The sequence below is a fragment of the Anguilla anguilla genome, chromosome 2 (assembly GCF_013347855.1).
Source record: "Anguilla anguilla isolate fAngAng1 chromosome 2, fAngAng1.pri, whole genome shotgun sequence".
Classification (NCBI taxonomy): domain Eukaryota; kingdom Metazoa; phylum Chordata; class Actinopteri; order Anguilliformes; family Anguillidae; genus Anguilla; species Anguilla anguilla.
The window spans coordinates 42,139,024-42,161,708 of record NC_049202.1 but is presented as its reverse complement, the minus strand read 5'-3'; the positions used below and the strand labels follow the sequence as shown (position 1 = coordinate 42,161,708).

The 22,685-nt window shown below is 43.5% G+C and overlaps 1 protein-coding gene across 2 annotated transcripts; it reads right to left on the bottom strand.

Moving 5' to 3' along the window:
• Positions 1–3,669: 3,669 nt before the first annotated feature.
• Positions 3,670–22,639, bottom strand: LOC118221058 (DNA polymerase delta catalytic subunit-like). Of its 2 annotated transcripts, none has more exons than XM_035405693.1 (27): positions 22,501–22,639; positions 20,373–20,589; positions 20,090–20,203; positions 19,822–19,962; positions 19,321–19,446; positions 18,996–19,164; positions 18,675–18,789; positions 18,441–18,570; positions 17,771–17,937; positions 16,706–16,810; positions 16,463–16,603; positions 15,970–16,080; positions 15,254–15,445; positions 14,656–14,744; positions 14,447–14,563; positions 12,971–13,084; positions 10,697–10,844; positions 10,449–10,544; positions 10,170–10,307; positions 9,790–9,965; positions 8,898–9,050; positions 8,683–8,785; positions 7,786–7,918; positions 7,448–7,561; positions 4,903–4,955; positions 3,919–4,016; positions 3,670–3,801 (listed from the first exon to the last, which is right to left on the bottom strand). In XM_035405693.1, exons 2-27 carry the CDS (start codon positions 20,554–20,556, stop codon positions 3,714–3,716), a joined length of 3,315 nt encoding a protein of 1,104 aa, XP_035261584.1. In that variant the 5' UTR covers positions 20,557–20,589; positions 22,501–22,639; the 3' UTR covers positions 3,670–3,713. The 2 variants fall into 2 exon arrangements, with proteins under 2 accessions (XP_035261584.1, XP_035261583.1); XM_035405692.1 differs by lacking the exon at positions 22,501–22,639 and adding an exon at positions 21,414–21,667.
• Positions 22,640–22,685: the final 46 nt, after the last annotated feature.

Here is a 22,685-nt window from a genome sequence, read left to right as displayed (position 1 = left end):
CTGTTTTTTTCCATCTAGGTTCTGCTTTTTACTAACCAACCATATAACTGCAAGTCAAAAAGTGAATCAGCAAGTCAGTCATCCAGTACAATATATAACAACTGAGACCTGTATATAAAAAATATAAATACAGTGATTTTCATGTTTGTGATAGACACTATTTTTCCCTCTTAAATTGGCTTTGTACTCCACAGTTTTCAATTTAAATGTGGTTCAAGTGCAGATTCTCAGCCGTTATTAAAGGGTATTTCTATATATTTTGGTTTCACCATGTATAAATTACAGTACTTTTCACACATAGCCCTCCCATTTCAGGGCACCATAATGTTGGGAAATACATCATATATAACCAAAAATATGTGGAGACCGCTTGGTCTGGGGTTGTTCATGGTTTGGGCTAGGCCCCTTAATTCCATTAAATGCAAATCTTAATGCTACAGCAAGCAGTGACATTCTGTACAATTCTGTACCTCCCCAACAGTTTGGGGAAGGCCTTTTCCTGTTTCAGCTTGAGAATGCCCCCGAGCACATAACTATTTCTGTATGGACCTGGTTTTGTTAAAAATGGTGCAGAAGAACTTGACTGGCCTGCACAGAGCCTTTACCTCAACCCCAACCAACACCTTTGTGATCATTTGGAAAGCCAACTGTGAGCCAGGCCTTATCACCCAATCAGTGCCCGGCCTCACTAATGCTGTTCTGGCTGAATGGAAGCAAATCCTTCCAACAATGCTCCAACAGCTTGTACAAAGCCTTCCCAGAAAAGTGGAAGCTGTTATAGCAGCAAAGTGTGGACGAACCACATATTTAGGCCCAAAATTTTGGATGACATGTTGGAAGTCAGGTGTCCACATACTTTTGGCCATGTAGCGTATTAATGTTATGTAAATGAAAGTAGTCATGTTTAGTCCTTTGTCGCATATACTTTGCAATGACTGCTTGAAGTCTCTGACCCATAAACATGACCAGGTGCTGCTCTGGTGATGTGCTGCCAGGCCTGTATTGCAGTCATCTATAGCCCGTTTGATTTGAAGCTTTCTCTTCAGTGTCTGAAATGTATCTTCAGTTGCATTCAGAATGGATGGATGACTTGGCCAGTCAAAAATTTCCGTTTTTGGCTTCAAAAAAATCCTTTGTTGCTTTAGCAGTAGGTATGGAGTCATTGTCTTGCTGTAGGATGCTTCTGTACACTTCAGAATTCATCCTGCTACTGCAATCAGCAGTTACATCATCAATGAAGACAAGTGAGCCAGTACCTGTGGCAGCCACACATGGCCAAACCATAAAGCTGCACTTTTTAAATAAAACTTAGATACATTACCCTGGCGGTTCGTCAGAAGGTAGCAAATAACCAGGAATGTGTAACTGCCGCTAATTCCAATAGTGATGGTTCGGCTGTGGACCTGGTTAGAGTTTTGTACCAACTGAGAATGTGATGAAATTGAACAGTAAGCTGGATAACATGGGAGATAATTTCAGAGTCAGGGGGAATGGCCACCAGATGAAGCTGGAAAGAGGAATTTGTATGTTGTCGTGTTTTAATGGTTCTTTGGTAAAAGATATTCCAAGGTGTATCCGAGGGGTTTCTAATATCACGCTCAACCAGAGAGGGTGTGCCACAGCCAGCAGAAAGTTCACCATACAATAACGACTGATTGCCACAGCACAATGCCTATCAGTTAGTGACACAGATCTTCTGATAAGGTGTGGAGCTCAGCAGGTGGATTGCAGAGTTTAAAAAGTATCCAAGGACATATTTCTGTGACCAGGTGTTTTCAACCTTTCCTGATCCAGGGACCCCCAACGCAAGCTGAAAGGCTTCCAGGGTGGGCCCAGGCTGTGGGCAGACATGAGTTTGTACAATGCAGAATACACAATTTATCCTCCACTTCCCCCTGAAACCGAGTCTATCCTCATAAACTCAGGTTGCTGTGATGTCCCAAGGCTGCTCTCACCTCTTCTGAGTAAGTGCATACCTAACCTGGATCTGGCTAGAATAATGCAGGGGTAAAAAAAAAACTCTTTGTGAAGCTTTCTTTGTGAAGCGTTTTAATCAACCCACCGCACGGAAAACTGCTCCCCCCTAGAATGTATATTCTCTTATACATTGATTTGTGAGAACCCACCCAACCTTTTCCCCCTCAGATTTGTAACTCCAGGCTGTACTAGGCTGTAAATGTAGAAATGCAAGGCAGAACACAGTACAACTGGAAATTCCAAATGGGAGGAACAAAGGGAAACTTTAAAAAAGCAGACAGTTTTCCACTCAAGCTGCACAAGCAGAAGAGGGCATCACTTACTGATGGAAGCTGCTAAAACACTGAGTCACTCGATGGCTTGGTAAACATAGCACCATTCCCCCCCATCAGGGTGTGTTGGTGTAACAGGACCTGTAGCGCAGGAAGTGGAAGTCACACATTTTAATTTAATTAGTTTCATACAAACTTTGACCTTCACAAAAAATTGTCCTTGACTTGGAGGATATACCCACACTATAGTGGTCACAGAAATACAGGACCTCAAATCTAAAGTCCTTGAAAAAATTAGGACTAATCTAGCACAAATGAACATATTAAATAAAAACAAGACTGGAGGGTTGGGCAGTGAGCCTCAGGTACAAGTGATAATGTGTACACCTCTCAGATCCTCCCTTTTCAGTCTACTGAGTCTCTCCTGTTACTGAGGATGTGACGATTCTCCTGATTACAGTCAAATCTCAATGACAACAGTGGTGTCTGGGGTTCCAAAATTATCAACGTACCATGTGTGCTACTCTTTTATGGCTATATTCAATTGACTTGCATTTGCATGGTCTGCTAGCTTTGAAGTGATTTGTATTCACACTCAGTGGAGAGTCTGTAGAAATGAGGTCACAAGGAAAAGAGCAATGGTAGAAACAAGAAAACCAAAGAGGATTGTGATGACTTGCCAAATAACACTTCCACCCAACAACCTACTAACTCCTCGCTGAAAGACGCCATATCTTATCAGCACTACCAAGCCGTTCTTTCTCTGATCACAGAATACTTCTACAAAGCTGCAAATTCACAAGTGTTATTCAACCCAGCAGCAAGCAATGTTACTATATTGTGCATGGTCCTTTACATGGTACACTCATTCGTTGTTTCTTCAAAAACCCACCCAAATAAATTCACTGAATTAGGTTAAAATACGATGTCTGCAAAGCCGGAATGAATGTCCTAAACTATTGTCAATCATTTAACTTGCGCCATTCCTGATCAGGGAAATACCCCACAGTCAACAAAGTGAGCTCTTGGTTCCTGTGGGATATTTTCCACTTCCGGCTAACTGCATGGGGACATGAGATGGTGAAGAAATATTTGGAAGAATAATACAGAAAAAAAGCATGACAAAATAGGATCAAATAAAATACAGTGAAAGAGACGATGAAAAACCAAGTACATGTAACACCAAGTGAGACAGATTTTCAGCGAGGGAGTATGATGTGAAGTAAATGCAAGTATACCGCTTTTTTTAACAAAAGGATGCAGTTTATTTATATCAAACATAAGGGAATTAAGTAAATACTTGTGGCATTAGCAATTTGAAGTGCTGATCCACAGCAGTTGACAATCCTTTGACCCCCTGCATCTCCAAAGAGGGGGAAGACATTATCTACAAAGTTGGAGGTGGGAGAATGGACTTGTCTGCGTTTTTACATTCTTATATTCTTATGTCAGTTCAGTTTCTGCTCAAATTCCAAATCGTGACACAAGTTTCTCTTGGTCATCCAGATCTTTCTGTACTTTCTTCCTCATGTAGAAGATAGGACAGTCTCGGCTGCAGAGTGGAAAATAACACTGGGTTATCAAGTTGATAAACTGTGTGACAGTCCACTGGAGGACCAAGTATGGCAGGTATTAGGAGCTACTGGCACAAAATGGCCGTGACACTTACCTAGTACAAAGGACGTCTTCATGCAGGGATCCCTGGCAGCGCTGACACTGTGTCCAGAGTCGAGAGAAGCGCTCCTCCAGAACACTAATGTGGGAGATCTGAAGGACATAGCCTCATCATTTGAACATGCATGTAATCAGGTCATGATAGCCATCTCTAGTTGAGCATGGTCCTGACATGCTTTCTCAAGATGATCTCTGATCAAGTCACTTTATACATGCATGCACACAGCTTTTTTGCTGCATCAAAACATCTTCCACAATTTTAAAGCCAACGTCATTGCAGTTTGAAAGCAGACACCCTGCCCAACATCTAAGATACCATTTAGGCATTTGGATCAAGACTTATCACCAGCATTTGAATGAAGTGGAAGCTGATGGTAAAACAATGCATCATCATAATGATCATCATTATCCCCAGATTGCCCTCACAATCAGAGAGCTTAAAAGTTCATACTCTAACATAGACTATCCACTTAAAACCCATTTAATGGTCTCTAACTCCAGCATCATACAACCTTATTGTCAAGAAATCTTGCCATTTCCTGCACTCAATACCAATTGTTGCTGTAAAATAAGTGCTAATATTTTCCAACGTGCAAAAAGCCTCAAGCCCCCTTATGAACACATTGTTTAAACAACCATAAAACTCTTGACTTTGATCACATCCATTTTATAAATCTTGTGGGTATGAGTAAGATTACTTTTGCAGAAAATGAAAAACTGCAGGAAATAGTTCAACCCCCATGACCATAGAAATATCCTGTGCCAAACACAAACGGTCGCTTGTCACAGTCCCTAGATATTAAAAGAAACCCGCTCTTACTGCGGTCTGATTCAGTTGTTTCAGTTTATAAATGAGTCTGCAGATGAGATCAAATCTAACAAAATAGATTTAAGTTTGGTTCCAAATCTAAGCATGACGGTGCATGCAAAATGGCTGGCAGTCAGTTTGTGGTCTTCTGCAAGAAACATATGGACTTACCTCTTTCTGATACAGCTCTGACTCTCTTTTCTTACAGAAGTCACAGACAGCCGCTAAGAAAACACAGAAGAAGAAAATGTAAAATTAGAGAGAATGCTACGATAGCTGCTAAGAAAATGCACATTTTTAGAAGGTCCGGGGTAAAAAAAATTGCCTTCAAAGGCCACAGTAATACTTATTAAAACATTTGTTGTGATGACGATTACAACTGAGACAGGAGAAAGTAAGAGCAAGAGAGAGAAAAAGACTGACATAATCAACATAAGGTGGTTATCAAGCTGTACTACTCAGTTTTGTGTTATGATATAGCCTCGACTTAAAGTGTCACCTTTGTTATCTGAAAAAGTAAGCCCATGCAGGTAAATCAATGTCATGTGACTTCAGTCTTAATCACCACGACTGATATTTAGTTTCAAAGCCAGCTTTAGTCTATTGAGCTACGATGTCAAATAATTACAGCGAATTAATAACAATTATCCATTCGAGTTTCAGTGAAATGTAATGTTACAATATTAGCTCTCTTGAGGATGGACGCAAATACTGGTAGAAAATGAACTAGAAATACCGCCTCGCGGTTGTATGCCTCCGCCGCCAACCAGTAGCCAGTTTGGATATAAAATGCCATCACTTCATCAAGGCTTCATGCATGTGGTAATTCACTCCTTCCCTGGTTACTTTTCCTGGCTAGATCAACAATTCTTCACATATTATATTTTCTAGTCAGCCAGGGTTGCTTTCCAATAGCTCTCGGCACCTAAGTCTCAGGGGAGAGCTTGCATTTGAAAGGGCACAGCTTAAGTACTCTCTAAACAATGGGGTATAGCCAGGAGGAATGGCTTCATGCATGTGATAATTCACTCCTTCCCTGGTTCCTTTTCCTGGCTAGATTGACCGTTCGGATATAAAATGTCATCACTTCATAATTTTATCTTATTAGACATTTGTGTGAAACTTTCATAATTAGCGCATGAATTCTTGAGTTATGGCCAAAAACGTGTTTTGTGTGGTCATAGTGACCTTGACCTTTGACCATCAAAATATAATCAGTTCATCCAAGTCGACATTTGTGCCAAATTTGAAGAAATTCCCTCAAGGCGTTCCTGAGATATCACATTCACGAGAGAATGGGACGGACGTGAGGTCACAGTGACCTTGACCTTTGACCACCAAAATCTAATCAGTTCATCCTTGAGTCAAAGTGGACGTGTATGCCAAATGTGAAGAAATTCCCCCAAGACAAAAACATGTTTTGTATTCCCTCAAGGCAAAAACATGTTTTGAGAGGTCAAGGCGTTCCTGAGATATCGCGTTCACGAGAATCGGGACGGACGGATGGACAGACAACCCGAAAACATAATGCCTCCAGCCACGGCTGTGCTGTCGCACAGGCATAAAAACATTTAGTGTTATACTGTCTACACGAGATCAGCTAAAACAGGAAATGCAAAAAATGCAGTTGGTGCAAGACTTAAGTGACTGGAAAAAATAAGAGGAGGAACTTGGAGGACTACCTTCATTGGGGGTACTAGGGCAACTTGTTCTGGGCACATGATAGATTTCCACAGTGCAGGTAATGAGTGCTTCTTGAATGAACAACTTCTAGACTGGGGTGTTATTTTTAATGAGAAACTCACAAACTGCAACTTCCCTTTCAAGACACTAAACCAGGGCTGACTAATCCTGTTCCTGAAAATCTACTGTAAGTTAGATTTTCAGTCATTTCAACACAACTCAACACAACACCCTCTGGGACTGAGATCATATACTCACCAATATCATTATAGTTTTAGGTTTTTTATATTTCGTTTTTATTTCTACTCCACTTTACATAACGTGTTAAAATTTAGTTAAATAAATTTGTTTTTGTTAGTTGTGTTTGTTAGTTTTTTTGCTTCTTAAGTTTCTGTTTTATTTTATATTTAGTTTCTCAACATATCTGATTTTAGTTTTAGTCATTTTATTATTTTCCTTTTGATTTGCATGCTATGCACTGCACTGCCTTCAACAACTACGCAGCTGGATTTGCCAACCAAAGCATTATACTCAAAGTACTCCCACAGCGGACTTCCTCCCAGTTTGCAATTTAACACCAGCCACAATGGTGGCGGTTAACTTACATGCTAGTGAGCAAACAACAGGAGTAGCAGTGAGACCGGCAACTCTCAACAATCACAATCATCAGGAAAAGGATATGATTCATGTAAAAATATACCTCTCGTACACACTTGTGACAGGAACATAAAATTAAAAATAATTAATGATCATGTTTATGATTTTTAAAAATCTAAACCGTAGTTGCAGTTTTTTCCCCACATAAAACATTTTCATAAACTGAAACAAACAAAAATGAATACTTCTGAAATTGAAATACCTCGTTTTCTTTTAGTTTCAGCTAACAATAATAACCTTGGTACTCAGTAGCTCAGGACTGATCATTGGTCAGTGCTCATCTTCGCGGACGAGAACATGCAGATATTTTGAACTCAACCACTGATCGAAGAAAACAAACCACAAGTGGAATACATTTGCACGTAGCTCTGCTCACCATCCGTTTTGAGCACCGCCTTGCAGCCAATACAGGTGCTTCTCTTTTGGGCGAAGGCCATGAGGCCGCCCACCCTGGAGGTCAGCACGGTCTTACAGCGAGTGTGGTCTCCCTCTGAAAAACAGGAGGCAAGGAGTCAGGCTCCTGGGGTGTGCGCTGGAAACAACCTCTTTCCCCGATTCACAGATCAGGTAAAAAATCGTACACGCCGAATACAGAATGCACCGTGTAACGAGGGGCTTTGACCCCACATCTTGTCTGCACTAAACCCAGTTGTGGGTAAGCAGGGAGACGCGCTGCGCATGCAGGAACTAGGGTTAGCAGCCATGGATACTCACTCAGCAGCACACTCTCAGCCTTGCTCTCCCCCAGGATGGGCTCAAAGATTCTCAGCAGCGGCTTGGAGAGCTGCTGCTCCAGGTAGTACTGTGTGTCTATGGGGATGTTGTTCTCCAGCACATAGATTGGGTCCTAAAACACACATAAGAACACAAAATAGAAAACGGTTAAATACAAGGCCACCTATGGTTAAAAAAAACAAAAAAACAACACAAAAGGTTTTACTTTAAAACGAAAACAAAAAAAAAACCATCCCAGACACAACCTTCCTCAAAATAGCCTCCATTGGCTTTAATTACAATTAAACAAATTAGTAGAAGTCTGCCCAATCATTTTGCAAAGCAGGACATGGAGGGAAAGTTAAATTTACTGAAATCTTATCGACCTTATCTTTTTTAAAACCACAGGTAGCCTCACACCTTTGGCCTGTAGTGCAAGTAAAAACAGGCAAGTTTAAAGAAATATGGCAAAGAAGGAGTTAGGCTTAGATGTGTGGAGCCAAGTAAACACCTTGTGGCAAGGTTAACATGTTAACATGTTAACAGAAGACCGGGAAGAAGAAGGATAACATCAGAGGCAGAAGCAAATATGTTGTGGTCTAGCAATGCAACTAGAGAAACCAGTTCACCTGACTGCAGTGAAACGGCAACCACAACCTGCTTGTCTAAAAGGACAATTAGTCTTGCACTGATGCACTGATGTGGAACTTTTTTTGTGTGGAACTTCAAAACGATAACTTAGTGTTATGTGCCTATTTTACTTCGTCAAGAATTTATGGCCAGTTTGCTTTTCACAATAAATGAACAGCAATTTAATATTTTATACATGTCCTGTAAACATATTACCAATGCAGATGAGTGTTCAGCAAAACAAAGTAAGCACAATTCAATACAAACCTCGGATTTCATATAAGCTGCCACACCCTTGGCTGCTTTGATGATTACATAAGGCACTCGGTCTCCCAAATTGGGGGCACTTCCTGCATCTCTCTTCCTCATTCTGCAGAGGAAGAAAATAAGAGAAGGCGCTTAGCTTCTGCACACTTTAAAGCCCCCAGCATTGAGCTTAGACAGGGGGTGTCTCTCATGCCTCCATCCTGTTTCCTGCTCACCTCTCAGCCAGCTCCACGTGGGCCTGCTTCCCAGCATACTCCTGGGCAGATCTCGTCAGCTCCTTGGTGATGACCAGCTGGGAGATGTCGATTCGGTTACACAACAGGTCTGAGATCACCTCCTTGGCATGCTCCACCGCTCCCTGTGGGTCCCTGACAGAGGGTGAGGGAAGGGCATTGTTATCCCATCACATTCATTTTAAATGTCTTGCATGAGCAGTTTTTGTTATTTCACACTTTGATGCAACACAAAGGTAGAATGACCACATTGTCAGAAGGTAAGATTAAAAAACATAAGGCCAAGTTTAAGATTTAAGAAACATTGAGAAGCAGTGCATTGAAATACAACTTGTTTAATTTGTGTGAGGTAAGACAGCCAATAATGTTTCTTGTAACCTGGCATAATTGTGATATCAATACTTTTAATGGCAGGCCTAGATTTTTCCAGTTTGAATGAACGACTAATAGACAGTGCTTTGTATGCGTGAGTAACTTCGCATTTTTGTATATTGAAAACATATTTTTCATCAAATACTGCAGACGAATCCAAGTCGTACTACGGTGAGCAGTGTAGAGATTTAATGCAGACTTTCCAGCATGACTGAATGCGCAAAACCCAGTTGGCCCCAGTTTGTCTGGGCTGGGGGCAGCAGTATGCTTTTATAATGATGCCAGTATTACTGATGTAGGACTTCAGGCATATTCTGCACTTCTTATACTTCTTAAACGTTTTTTTTCCCCCTCTTTCCAGTTTGAATTTCAGGTAAGAATAAGGTCAAGAAGCAGACAGAGACTTGTGTGTCTTCATTTTTTGTAATGTAATAATATAGTTGAAGGTATAAGTAAAACCAGAGGTGCGGCAGGAGTGCCCCACTCTTTTTCAGTGGTATACCTGTCAATCAAAATTTTCTGAAGACAAGTGTTGATGAGATTGGCTACTAGGGGGCTGTTGTCTCTGCGCACAGTCTCAATGCCTTTGCAGTCCATCTTGTCATGGGTGTCAGCACTGGAGGAGAAATACAAGCCAGCATATCGCTTCTTGTTGATCAGTAGATAAGGGTAATAAACCTGAAAGATGGGGAGAAAAACAAAAAAAAAAACAGCAAAAAATCAATAAATAAAAAAAACTCCTGAAGGGATCAAGGAATCACAGACGTACTGTACAAATACTGTCCATATATGCAATAAAGAAGCCTAACTGCTTCCTACCACAAAATGAGAAACACCAAATTAAATTATCCAGCTAAATCACGTATTATATGACACACACACCTTCTCAAACTCCAGTTTGATGGGTGGGATAAAGTGACTGGAGACCCATTCGGCTGCTTCCCTCCCCAGCTCCATCGCCTCCTTTACTGTGGAGACGCCAAGCTTCACCATCACAGAGTCCGTGTCCCCATAGATCACCTGACAGAGAGAGGAGATGCTCAAGAGACTGTGCATCGTGCCAGAGGCCCCTTAGACCAGACAGCACAAAAAGGCGACCATTACTGGGACAACGAGGACAGGAACACAGACATTCAGAGGACCATAACAACTGTATCTTGCCTTGGAGTTGGCTTGGTATCCGTTGCTAATGGTATACTGGGATTCCACAAGGTTTTTGGTTTGTTCAATCATCTGTCTACCAAAACCTGTCACGCTCTTGGGAGACAGAAAGAAACAGAACATTACGAATTAGACACAGGAAGCACTCTGCAAGCAATCTTTGGCTTGTAGTTCCGGGGTCCAACACACAATTACACAGACAATCTTTATGCTTGCAGAAACTGAGGGAGGGGTGCTCTGAAGTTTACCTGTGAGATCTCCAGGCAGGGCAGCTTACCAACCTGGGCCCCAGTAAAGCCATACACAGAGTTAGCGCTAATCTTCAGGGCCAGCTGTCTCCCATCCAAAACCTGTTTCTTAAACGGGTCATTTTCTCTTTTTAATTCTGCTTTTGCCCTGAAGAAGAATACACAGAAGTATAAGCAACAAATTTCATGCAACATACTTCTCTTTTAACGAGAAGTGTGACTTAGCCTCACCACAAAGACTTCCTCTATTCCCGTTTTCATATAAAGGCATTAATTAAGAGAAAACATGTGACAATGCTCAAGACATGACAAGGCCCCACAAATATTCTGCAAAAATCATCCTGAAATACAACCTATTAGCTACAGTGTCCTCCAAAAGTACAGACAATCTACACTCAACGGCCACTTTAGGTACACCTGTTCAACTGCTTGTTAACGCAAATATGTAATCAGCCAATCACGTGGCAGCAACTCAATGCATTTAGGCATGTAGACATGGTCAAGACGATCTGCTGAAGTTCAAACCAAGCATAAGAATGGGGAATAAAGGGGATTTAAGTGACTTTGAATGTGGCATGGTTATTGGTGCCAGGCAGGCTGGTTTGAGTATTTCAGAAACTGCTGATCTACTCGTATTTTCACGCACAACCATCTCTAAGGTTTACAGAGAATGGTCTGAGAAAGAGAAAATATCCAGTGAGCGGCAGTTCTCTGGGCGAAAATGCCTTGTTGATGGCAGAGGTCAGAGGAGAATGGCCATACTGGTTCGAGCAGATAGAAAGGCAACAGTAACTCAAATAACCACTCGTTACAACTGAGGTATGCAGAAGAGCATCTCTGAATGCACAACTACGAAGAACCTTGAAGCAGATGGGCGTTACTGCAGCAGAAGACCACACCGGGAGCCACTCCTGCCAGCTAAGAACAGGAAACTGAGGCTACAACTTGCACGGGCTGAACAAAATTGGACAATAGAAGATTGGAAAAACATTGCCTGTTCTGATGAGTCTTGATTTCTGCTGCGACATGCAGATGGTAGGGTCAGAATTAGGCGTAAACAACATGAAAGCATGGATCCATCCTGCTTTGTATCAATGGTTCAGGCCGGTGGTGGTGGTGTAATGGTGTGGGGGATATTTTCTTGGCACACTTTGGGCCTCTTAGTACCAACTGAGCATCGTTTAAACGCCACAGCCTACCTGAGTATTGTTGCTGACCATGTCCATCCCTTTATGACCACAGTGTACCCATCTTCTAATGGCTACTTCCAGCAGTATAACGCACCATGTCACAAAGCTCAAATCATCTCAAACTGGTTTCTTGAACATGACAATGAGTTCACTGTACTCAAATGGCCTCCACAGTCACCAGATCTCAATCCAATAGAGCACCTTTGGGATGTGGTGGAACGGGAGATTCGCATCATGGATGTGCAGCCGACAAATCTGCAGCAACTGCGTGATGCTATCATGTCAATATGGACCAAAATCCCTGAGGAATGTTTCCAGCACCTTGTTGAATCTATGCCACGAAGAATTAAGGCAGTTCTGAAGGCAAAAGGGGGTCCAACCCGGTACTAGCAAGGTGTACCTAATAAAGTGGCCGCTGAGTGTATATGAGAATGGGGTGAGAACACAAAAACAGCCATTTCTGAGAAAAGGAAAAATGAATATACATATACAATAGGTATAGAACAGGTATACCATGATATAAAAGCAGATTTTCCTGTGCTTCTGTCTCATATTCATCTTTTGGACTCAAATCCAAATGCCTTAATTATATAGCAAAAACAACATATTTCACTCTGTTACCATACTTTTGGTAGGACTGTATTAAAGCACTAAACACTAAGTTAAACTATGCCAACCCAGAACCACAAAGCAAAAATTGTAGATTCATACAGGGAACATCAGTATAAAACCTAACACTTGTAAAGCAAAAAAGAATTCAGTCTGAAGTCTACATGATGCTTCATGGGTGCTTGCTTGTTTAACTCCCACATGGCCTCAGTCATCATAGTCCAAACAATACTTCCCATCACCCCTTTTCTGAGGTCATTTGTGACTCAACGTATGGGCTTGCCACTTCGTAGTTTTTTACTAAAACCATTTTTCCCCTAATGCTTTGTACCACTTCCCTTCCAACGAGCACTATTCAGAGATTTTCCTTCCGAGATATGCAGCTGTACATTTTTCTCAACTCCTAACAGCACCAGCTCGCATCGTTGCGGTTAGGGACGTGTGATGCACCGTAAAGTTTAATGCTTCTGCTCACCTCTTCCTCGCAGACAGCAGGTTCTCCAGGATCTCTGGCAGCAGCCCCTTCCTCACCGAGCTCTTCACAAAATGGTCCCCAGTGGGCGTCTTGATGAAGTCCTCTGCAGAGAGGCTGAGGGAGACAGCCCGCAGGGAAAGATCAAAGGTGTGCACATGTCCAACAACCCCCCTCCCCAGCGTGAACCCATGACCCAACATCTCCTTTCCCTCTCATCATCGCAGGGCCTGTAGCACTCAAGTGCGCAACTTTCTTGTGCATGACAAGTTTTAAATTAAAATAAAAAATAAATATATTTCACCAGCTTCCCACTTCAAAAAGTATCAATTTCATCATCTAAGCTTTTCAATCTCGCTGAAGTGTGTGGCATTGGCCCTCAATGCACAAGTCTCATACACTTCAGGTCCTATGTATGTGTGGATGGGTTTTTTCTGTTTGCCACTATATAGTAATTGATGTGTCTGTGATGGCAGCTGAAGGCAACTTTCCTGAGGGAATGACCAAGTTAACAATTGGTAAGTTGTATTCTGAAAATAAAGGAGTGTAATAGAAAATGACTCTGAGAATGAGTTCTATTTCAGTTGGACTAATAAGTCAATGGGGAGGTGTTCTCAAACTGCCCAGCTATTTCTGTTATTTTTCAATGCTTTACCTGCACAGGAACATTGTTTAACCCATTTAACATTAGACCTTGTGGCTATTAGATCTGCAGTTCTCACAGTAGCAATTTCCTTGCTCTAATTTTACTTTTGGAAAGTCAACAAATCTATTTCCTCTTCTGAATTGCTGTGGTCATGTCTTCCGTTACTGCCGTTGCTGAAAAGCATGTGTGGTGGGGTGGGCGTCGGCTGCAGAGAGAGTGAGAGGAGCGGCTCTCGGATCCTTCATCACAACTGTCAGGTGGAGGTAATCAGTGCCGACAATTATGCCACCTCTATAATCACAGCATATTTATATTGCATCTTTGTTTCAGAAAATATGTAACTTAGCCATCTACCTTGCCTGAGAATCTGAAAGCCAGTTCACCAAATTGGAATATTTATTTTATTTCCAGAAGCAGATAAACAAAATCTACGCACACCTACATGACAAACTATCAGTGCATTGCATACTTTTAATATATTATATTATAGAGGCACTGGACTCAAATATTACTTTCTACAGTCAATGGAGACCATTTTGTGTGTTCAGCATGTCTGCAAAGGCTGGGCTGACAGCCATCTTATTGCGACATGTAAATACAATCTCAAGGGCAATTATACACAAAATAATCATCTTCCTCCCTCTGACCAATATCTGAGTACAGATGACAACAAGTGTATTCCATTTCCAGCTGCACCACTCCCTCACTCACTGAACTTTCTTCTGTAAGCATTCACACGTAGCGTGCATGTTACACGGCATGAAGTATTCTGACTGGAGGAAATTACAACACTGAACAAAATGGAAGGGATCCTCGGTGCAAGCATGTCTCACCCCAGTCTCTCTGCTGCCCCCTTCTGGAGTAGAGTGGTATAGCAGAGATTGTGGGCCATCATGATGGAGGGGTACAGCGAGGAGAAGTCCAATGTGGCAATGGGTATGCTGTAGTACCTGTGCACACATATGCCAAGTATAACCATTGCTGACAGAGTGAAGGTCATATTTTTTCAGATATGCAGCACCAAAAAGGCAGTAGAACTGACCCCTTCTCTGGCTCGATCACTGTGGCTCCAGTGTAGTCTTCCCCTCCCTCTGTCTTCACCACAGGCATTACAAGATCCTGCTTCATTGCCTGCAGGCACAATACAAGTCATCACATGAGACTCATTGGTTACACTGTCCACCTCGATGACACTTGCTAGCCGGCTTCTCTCATAGACCCCAAGCTTATACGAGGTGTGGCTAAAAGGGTTTCAGACAACGTGCAACTAAATATGAAAAAGTAAGTAAAACGCAGACACTCACATCCCAAAACAGGCAGATTTAAATCACGTCATCATACATGTGTTACTGAAAACATGCCTTAAATCACCTAAATTACTCCTCTGGCCAGTCCAACTGAAAGAAACCAACCATTCAAGGCACGACATTAGTCCCTCCCGCTGTTGAACGAGTAATGAGTAGCTTTAACACAGCAAAACAGCAAAACATTTACAGATCTCGGTTTGGTTGGTTTCTGAAGGCAAAATAATAATAAAAAACAAACAAAAAACCCCCGCCTGCTGATTGGAACAGAACCCTGTGAACAGGGTGGCGCGGGCGGGCCCTCAGACCCGACCGCACCTGGCTTCGCCGCCTCACCTGTCGGAGCAGCTGGGAGACCACCTTGATCTGCTGGCCGCGGGACAGCAGGTAGGAGAGGGGCACGCCCGTGACGCGGGCCATCTCCATGTAGTTGATGACGCACATGAGCTTCTGCAGGAGCCGCAGGGGCAGGTAGGCGTCCTTCAGGCAGTACACCGCCAGGCGCCGCCGCGTCTGCTCGTTGCCGTTCTGAGGGGAGGTTCGCGCAGAGAACAAAGCGTTCGCCTCAGTCCGCAGAGCAAAACGTACATGCGTTCGCCTACGCTACGCGTTTATTGTGCTTGGGTGATCCATCCATCCGTCCATTATCGATACCCGCTTATCCTGGGCAGGGTCGCGGGGGGTGCTGGAGCCTATCCCAGCGTGCACTGGGCGAGAAGCAGGATTACACCCTGGACAGGCCGCCAATCTATCGCAGGGCACACACACCATTCACTCACACACTCAATTACCTACGGGCAATTTAGAGTCTCCAATTAGCCTACCTGCATGTCTTTGGACTGTGGGAGGAAACCGGAGTACCCAGAGGAAACCCATGCGGACACGGGGAGAACATGCAAACTTCACACAGAGAGAACCCAGGACCTTCTTCCTGTGACGTGACAGCGCTACTCGCTGCACCACCGTGCCGCCCCTGCTTAGGTAATATTCACCCCGTTTCCCGCCAAGAAGTCACGTCGCATTAAAGCGAGCGGGGGTGAGCGAGAGGTCACCTGCAGGTCAGTGATGATGGAGTGCTGCACGTCCTCCTTCTGCTCCTGCAGGAAGTGGAAGCTCACGGCGTTCAGAGTGTATGAGCGCAGCTTGTAGTCCCGCAGCAGCACCTGACGGAGAGGAGGACCGGGACAGCTGAGAAATCTTTGGGCGCCTGCGTACGACGGCGCCATTTGGATGTGGTTACATTATCCAGCAGGTCATTCTGGCAGCATAAATGTCTGTCTATAACTAAGACCATTCATGTTATTCCTTCCGTTGTTGCATCCGGTGTACTCGGTTTGTGTCGGTTTTAGCATGGCTGCCACATAACTGCTCGTCGGGCGAGGATAAAGAGCGACTGCTTGACTGATCGATCGAATGACCAGAGGCTGCAATCACGACATTTAACTGGCACTTGCGTCATCTGGTCGAGCTCGTCCCATTCACCGGGCCATCTATGAGTACGGTGAGCGATGCAGTACATGCAGAGGACGTGGAGAGGGCACCTACCTGTAGGAGGTCGAACTGAACCCTGCCCTCCATGTTGACCGCCTTGTTCTCCCTCCTACCCATCTGCTTGCTCTGGAAGCTGGAATCCCGGATCACTGACTTAATGCCCCGCACTCGGCCCAGGTAGGGGAACAAATGCACCTGGAGGGGCAGAATGTGAGGTCCAACAGTGCAGAACAGTGACACAATCATGACAGCATCGCTTACAGAGCAGTGAGGACTACGTCCAACATGGCCACCTACCTTTAGTGCAGCTGCCCTGTTCAGTAGATAAGGAAGGTCAAAATTCTGGATGTTGTAGCCAGTGATGATATCGGGGTCTACAGTCCTAACAAACTCAGCCCATTTCTGACAAAACAGGAAGATGTCAACTGTTAACATTCGGGACTGCTTACACTAGAGCAGGGCTACCCAATTCTGTTCCTGGAGACCTACCATCCTGTAAGTTTTCATTTCAACCCTAATTTGGCACACCTGATTCTACTAATTAGCAGCTCAGTAAGATCTCTAGCTGCTGAATGAGGTGTGCTTTGCTAGGGTTGGAGAGAAATCCTACAGAACGGTAGATCTCCAGGTAAAGGAGCCCTGATGTAAAACATTTCAGGACATTTAGAATGCCAAAGTAGTCCAATCCAAACTAACTGACAGCATCCTGACAGTTCTCTCATTCTTCACTGTTTCTTGTAAATACACCATTTCACTTGCCTTCACCTCTCTCCTCAACCCTTCTCTGTACCCATCCCCACTCTCCATCTGTACCCATCTCTTGCTTTTCCCTGTACCTGCTGTGGATGGGTATTCTTTAGATTTTTTTCCAGTACCGGAACCAAAACGATACCGGTGCATAAAGGGTGCCTGAACCTTCTTTAAAATAAATAGCTAACTTTAAAGAACACCTTTTTATTGCAAAGGCCAAGAAAATGAACAATATAGTAACTGTTAGATGTTTACAATATACAAGCAAATAAAAACAAAATACTATAATTAGACCGTTTTGCTTTCGGCATTCTGAGCAAGCTGAACATTAGCTAGCTTGCTAACGGTACCTGCTGTCGCTGACTAAGCGAGTGCAACATTAGGTAGCGAAGGTGTGCGTTGAGGGCATGGATGAGCGACGGTTCTGCTGCTGAGCACCGGCGGGTGGTGGAAAACTGCACATTTACATCAGGAGCTCAGCCACTGTATTCTGAAGTGGCACAGAAACAAGGCACCGAAATCTGCTCGGCGATTCGGTCCGGTCCGGTAGGTACCGGTTGTATGGGCGCCGGTGCCGTGGTGTTACGGGGTCTCGGGACCGAACCCTAGTACCTGCAGCAGCTGTCTCTCCTGGGAGAAGCATAGAAGCTGTGAGCCCACAATGCTGGCGCACGACTGCAGGGTGAAGACGGTTCGGATGAAAGGCTCCTTCTCCCCTTGGCGCTGCACCATCGAGGCGATCTGGATCACAGGGTCCACGTCCGCTTCCGGGAACACGCCTACAAGAGGGGGACAGGCCATTTTGAAGGCTCTGGCATATACATACACACACACACACACACACACACACACACACTGAGGGAAGACACACCACATACAGTTCAGAGATCGCATTAACACAGAATTCTGTGTTTTATACCTGCAAGTAGGAGAATTAGCTAGTTCTCATAACTTATTACAGAATATCTGTCAAGCTACCCAACTTGCCACATATCCAATAAATAGGCAAAACTTATGCTACCAAATTTCTGCCACCATGTTAATGTTATAATGTTACCTCATTAATCCACAAACAAGGAGATGGATGCTGCACTCACTCATTCTGCAAATCGTCTTGCTATTGTTAGCAAGGTACGGCAGCTAATTGTAAGTGCCCAGCTAACTAGTTCAAAAGCTCACATTTAAAGCTGGCGAGTTAGCCAGTTTAGTAAATATTTAATGCAAGTGTAATATTGGCTGGCTTTTGAGGCACTACTGTCGATATCATTTAACACACTCTCACCTTTTCTCCCGGCGCACTCAATGTCAAAGCTCAACACCCTGAGCGGAGCAATCCTCTGCCACTCTCCTTCGGCTGGGTGGCTGACCAGGTCTGTCCATCCCACATCCACCTCGTACTGACACAGAGACACCTGGAGAGGGAGGGAAAAACACTCTTTACAGTGCATCCTTGGTCACACCCCGTATCGCTGGGGCCCTCTTTCCCCACACCAGCACAAACTCCATCAGTAAGTACCTTGCTGGGGTGGCGGGAGTCAACCTCCCCGGTAGTCTTGTCTTCCCTCACTCTGTATTTCCCAGCAGGCAGTTCAATCCAGCAGCAGCCCACCACATCACTGTCTACCATGAATCTGTTAAAGAATGAGGAAATGTAATCTTCAGAAACTTGACCATACTCTACTATGGATTGCCAACAGGAGAAATTAAGTTTTGGATATTCAACTCTGTTCCATGAAGACAGAGTACCCATCCATCCATTCACACGTTGACTGAAGTGCGCAGCAAGGTACAGTCAATAATGCAAAGCACATTACATAGAGCTGTAGATCAAATGCACCTAATCTCAAAGTCTATGTTGGCCTCAAAGGACGCATAGCTCTGTGTGGGAAAGGGGCCAAACTTGAATCCCTGCTCCAACAGCCTCTTGGCTGGGGCAATAAGTCTGGGTGTTGCCATAGTGATGCGAAGGAAGTCCAGGGGACGATTTCCATGGTAGCCGTACATGCCTGAAACACAGAGAGGTCAGTATAAGACAGGAAGGACAGGTCCTGATGGGGCGATTACACGCAAATTAAGGGATGCCTACGCCCTCCAGATTACGACGCATAGCTGTGTCAGAGTAGGGACACAAGCAACAGAGTAAAGTCCAGGCTCTTACTCACTCTCTTTACGGGTGATGTCGACAGCAAGCACAGTTACAGACAGGTTCTCCTTGTTGGAACGCATATCCTTCAATACAGCAGAGTTCAGCTCCCTCTGGAAGTCACTCAGGTGAGAGCTGGTGAAACCTGTAATGTTGGTGTGAAAAAAAAAGGAATGATAATACATGAGTGCAAATTAATTTATTAAATGGAGGCTGCTGGTGATCCGCTGATATGGAAGTCCACCTGCACACTGCAATCAGGACCCTCCTAAATTTAATATGCAGCTGCGTACTAAAAACTGAAAACGTGCTGCAAGTGAGTATAAACAATATTAACAAGGCAGTCACTGCTCAAAGTAATTCACTCACCTGTCTGGGCATGGTGTCTTCACACACTAAAAGCAGTGAATGCAAGCATCATTGTAGGCCACGACACAGCGTATTAAGTAATGGAGTGTAACCAAGTCCTTACAAACATTTACATGAAACGGAGTATGGGGAAGGGGGAAGACGCACTCACCAGTGGGAGCAGGTGTGTAGAAGTACGGCGCAAAGCCATGAACGTGACAGCACACAGAGTGACCACCATCTGTCACTCCAAACATACGGATGACGGGGACGCTGCCCTGACTCTGACCAGGCATGCCAGCCACTGCAGACCCTGCGAGATAAACACAGGCTGTGAGTGAAACAGGGGAGGGAGGTTGTGCATGCAAAAGAAGCGGTGAGCTGCATGGAGTAGGCTAAGTATAAAAAAACAACAGTTTTTCAGGCAAATGGGTTCTTACCTAAATAGTAGTCCAGCTCCATCTGTTGGAATGTGAGGCGGTCCGTTTGGACGTTCAGAGGAGGTGCAAGGGGGCGACACCATCGTGGGTTCAGATCAGCAGAGAAGAGGTCACCTTACAAAAAAAAGGTAAGAAGTAGATATAGACAAATATTCAATGCTTTTCTTAACATGCTTCACATTTGCTCCACAGTGTGCTACAAATTGTGCACTTTCTGCGACGGGTGACTATAGACAATAGATACACAGGCTGCAAGTAACAAACCCAAAATTCACAAACTTACCATCTGGTATGACATCATGACCAGCCTGTCCTTCTCTTGACTCCGCTTCTATTTCTGCTTCATCCAGCATGGCTAGCTCCTCCTCGAAGATTGAGGGGCTGTCGTCCCAGTCCCCACCCATTTTGCTTCGCTTCGGCTGAGAAGCTCCTCCGATTTTTTGGCCATTCCTTCTTTTCACATCCATGCCTCTTTTACAAATAGCTTCAGTAACAATCCACTGCAAATCAATTTATGACTTTAACCACCTTCATTAATAATTCAACGGACACAACAGTACATATTTGCAAAGCCAGATACATGATGATTATCCCCAGTACTGGAATACCTAGCTGAATTTCAAAAATTGAAGCGTAGCAAGCCATCCGCTATCTCTCTCACATGTTTATCTTTGCATACGTTCTCAGGGCACATTATTTAGCTAGTTAAGACACATTTGGAGAAGTTTTATTTTATTCTATGAACAGTTGAACAACAGCTGTCGAAGACAGGGAATGGCCCTCTATCACCGCGAAATGTCAACACTGTTACACTGACAACTGACTGCGCATATCCACTCAACTTAGCAACGTACAACCGTTTAGCAAACGTGCAATAAAAACCGATAGGTACCCCGTACCCGGAGCGCAGATATGCAGATAACTGTATACCTACAGTTAACAGAGCCATGATCAAACGCTGGTTAGACAACAATTTTTAGGTGGCATCCGCTTGATCCAAGCTAGCTTGCCAATTCTGATTCCGTATGAAACGGTAACTTATGACTTAAAAATGTTGTTTCAACTCAAATACAATAGAATAAAATAGCTAACTGGCCAACTAAAGCTGGCGGGACACTGACGAGAAAAATCTAAGAGCCAGCTAAATGAATACTGCCTAGCTAACTAACAAAGTCATAAACTATGAATGCTGCCATAATAATCCATAATCGTGAAAACAATCGAATCGCTTGCAAAAATATGACAGATTACATGGATGTGCTAAAGTAGGCTTGCTTCTGTATTCATAAAAAATAAAAATCTAAAATCAGGAAAGGTACATTACCTCAGTTTAATTCCGTACGCAAGACAGATTTCGCCCCAAATTCACTTAAACTCCCGCCAACTCTAGTGCTCGTGTTGCTGTTTTCCTATTCTTCGACGTATTACTTTCATGGAATCCGCATGACATACGCGCATTACTGCCATCTAGTGTATTGGAAGGTGAGCTCGGGTACCGTGTGTTATGTTAGGAAAAGACTACACCACTGGGCAGTTCATTCGTACGGACTACACCATAGACTGTATAAAAACAGGACTACACTCAGTCTATTTTGTCCAGATACGTATAAAAAAGAAAAATCTTAACACTATCTAGAACACTTTCGAACTAGAAGTGCAATCTGAGCGACTATTTTAAGCAAACGCACAAACTCTTTCATCTCTCAATTACATGAATATGCGTTTTATTATTTCTCAAATACTGCATGCAACATCTAAAGCGACATATTGTTTTAGTTCGTTTTTTTCTACTTGTCCCTCGATAATTGAAATCGCCATTCTTGCATTAAACATTAAACTTTGTAAGCTGAAGGCAAAGGTACGTGCACCAGACTTATTTAGCTCTTCTCATTCAATTTAGTTTCTCCCGTGGTCCTGGGCTGACTTGTAGCCTACTTATGTCCTGAATTTTGGAGAGATTAGGTCCATCCTACCAGCACTGAGGAGTTTTAATTATTGAAACCTCTTCTGAGGGCTGTATTAATTTCCAGTTGTATGGTGTAGTCTCAGTCTCTCTTGGCAGAGTGCTAAGGTGAATAGAAACAATGTGCCAGCAATATTACAATGAACAAGTGGCTTGAACAAATGACTACTTTGACGATAGCCAAATATCTTCAGTTGCATGTAAACGTATTAGGCCTGTGCAGTGAAATATTAATGTGCTACCAATAAGCCTGTTGGCTATGCTGAATATACGTACAATATATACGTACTGTATCTCTCTTTTGCAGGACGTTTATTCATGCATATGTCATTTTAAGGGTTTACTATTTGGGATAGTGTGAAGCTACATTATTCTCAATTTGACCAAAATCGGGATAAGGAGTGCTATCCAGAATACAGTGTGAACCAATGTGAATACAATGTGTTACCAATGAAACAAAAATCTTTCCTCTTCATGTTGTTGTTCGCGCGGGCAGACAATCCAGTGGCTATTGTATCTTGTTGCTAAGTCCACCATCTTTGGTACAGCAAACACAACGCTTTGATCACGTTCCGCACGAATCCAGGAAATAGTCGACCAATCATCTGTCACCCGCTGAGAAAACGCCCCTCT

What these genes read in the sequence shown, in the direction of transcription:
- LOC118221058 (XM_035405693.1), bottom strand. Translation starts at nt 20,556, where the DNA reads ATGGATGTGAAAAGAAGGAATGGCCAAAAAATCGGAGGAGCTTCTCAG. An exon ending in AGGAGAGACAGCTGCTGCAG is followed by an intron (nt 16,811 to 17,770) that starts GTACTAGGGTTC and finishes CTGTTTTGTCAG; the next exon opens with AAATGGGCTGAGTTTGTTAG. An exon ending in GATACCAAGCCAACTCCAAG is followed by an intron (nt 10,308 to 10,448) that starts GCAAGATACAGT and finishes TCTCTCTGTCAG; the next exon opens with GTGATCTATGGGGACACGGA.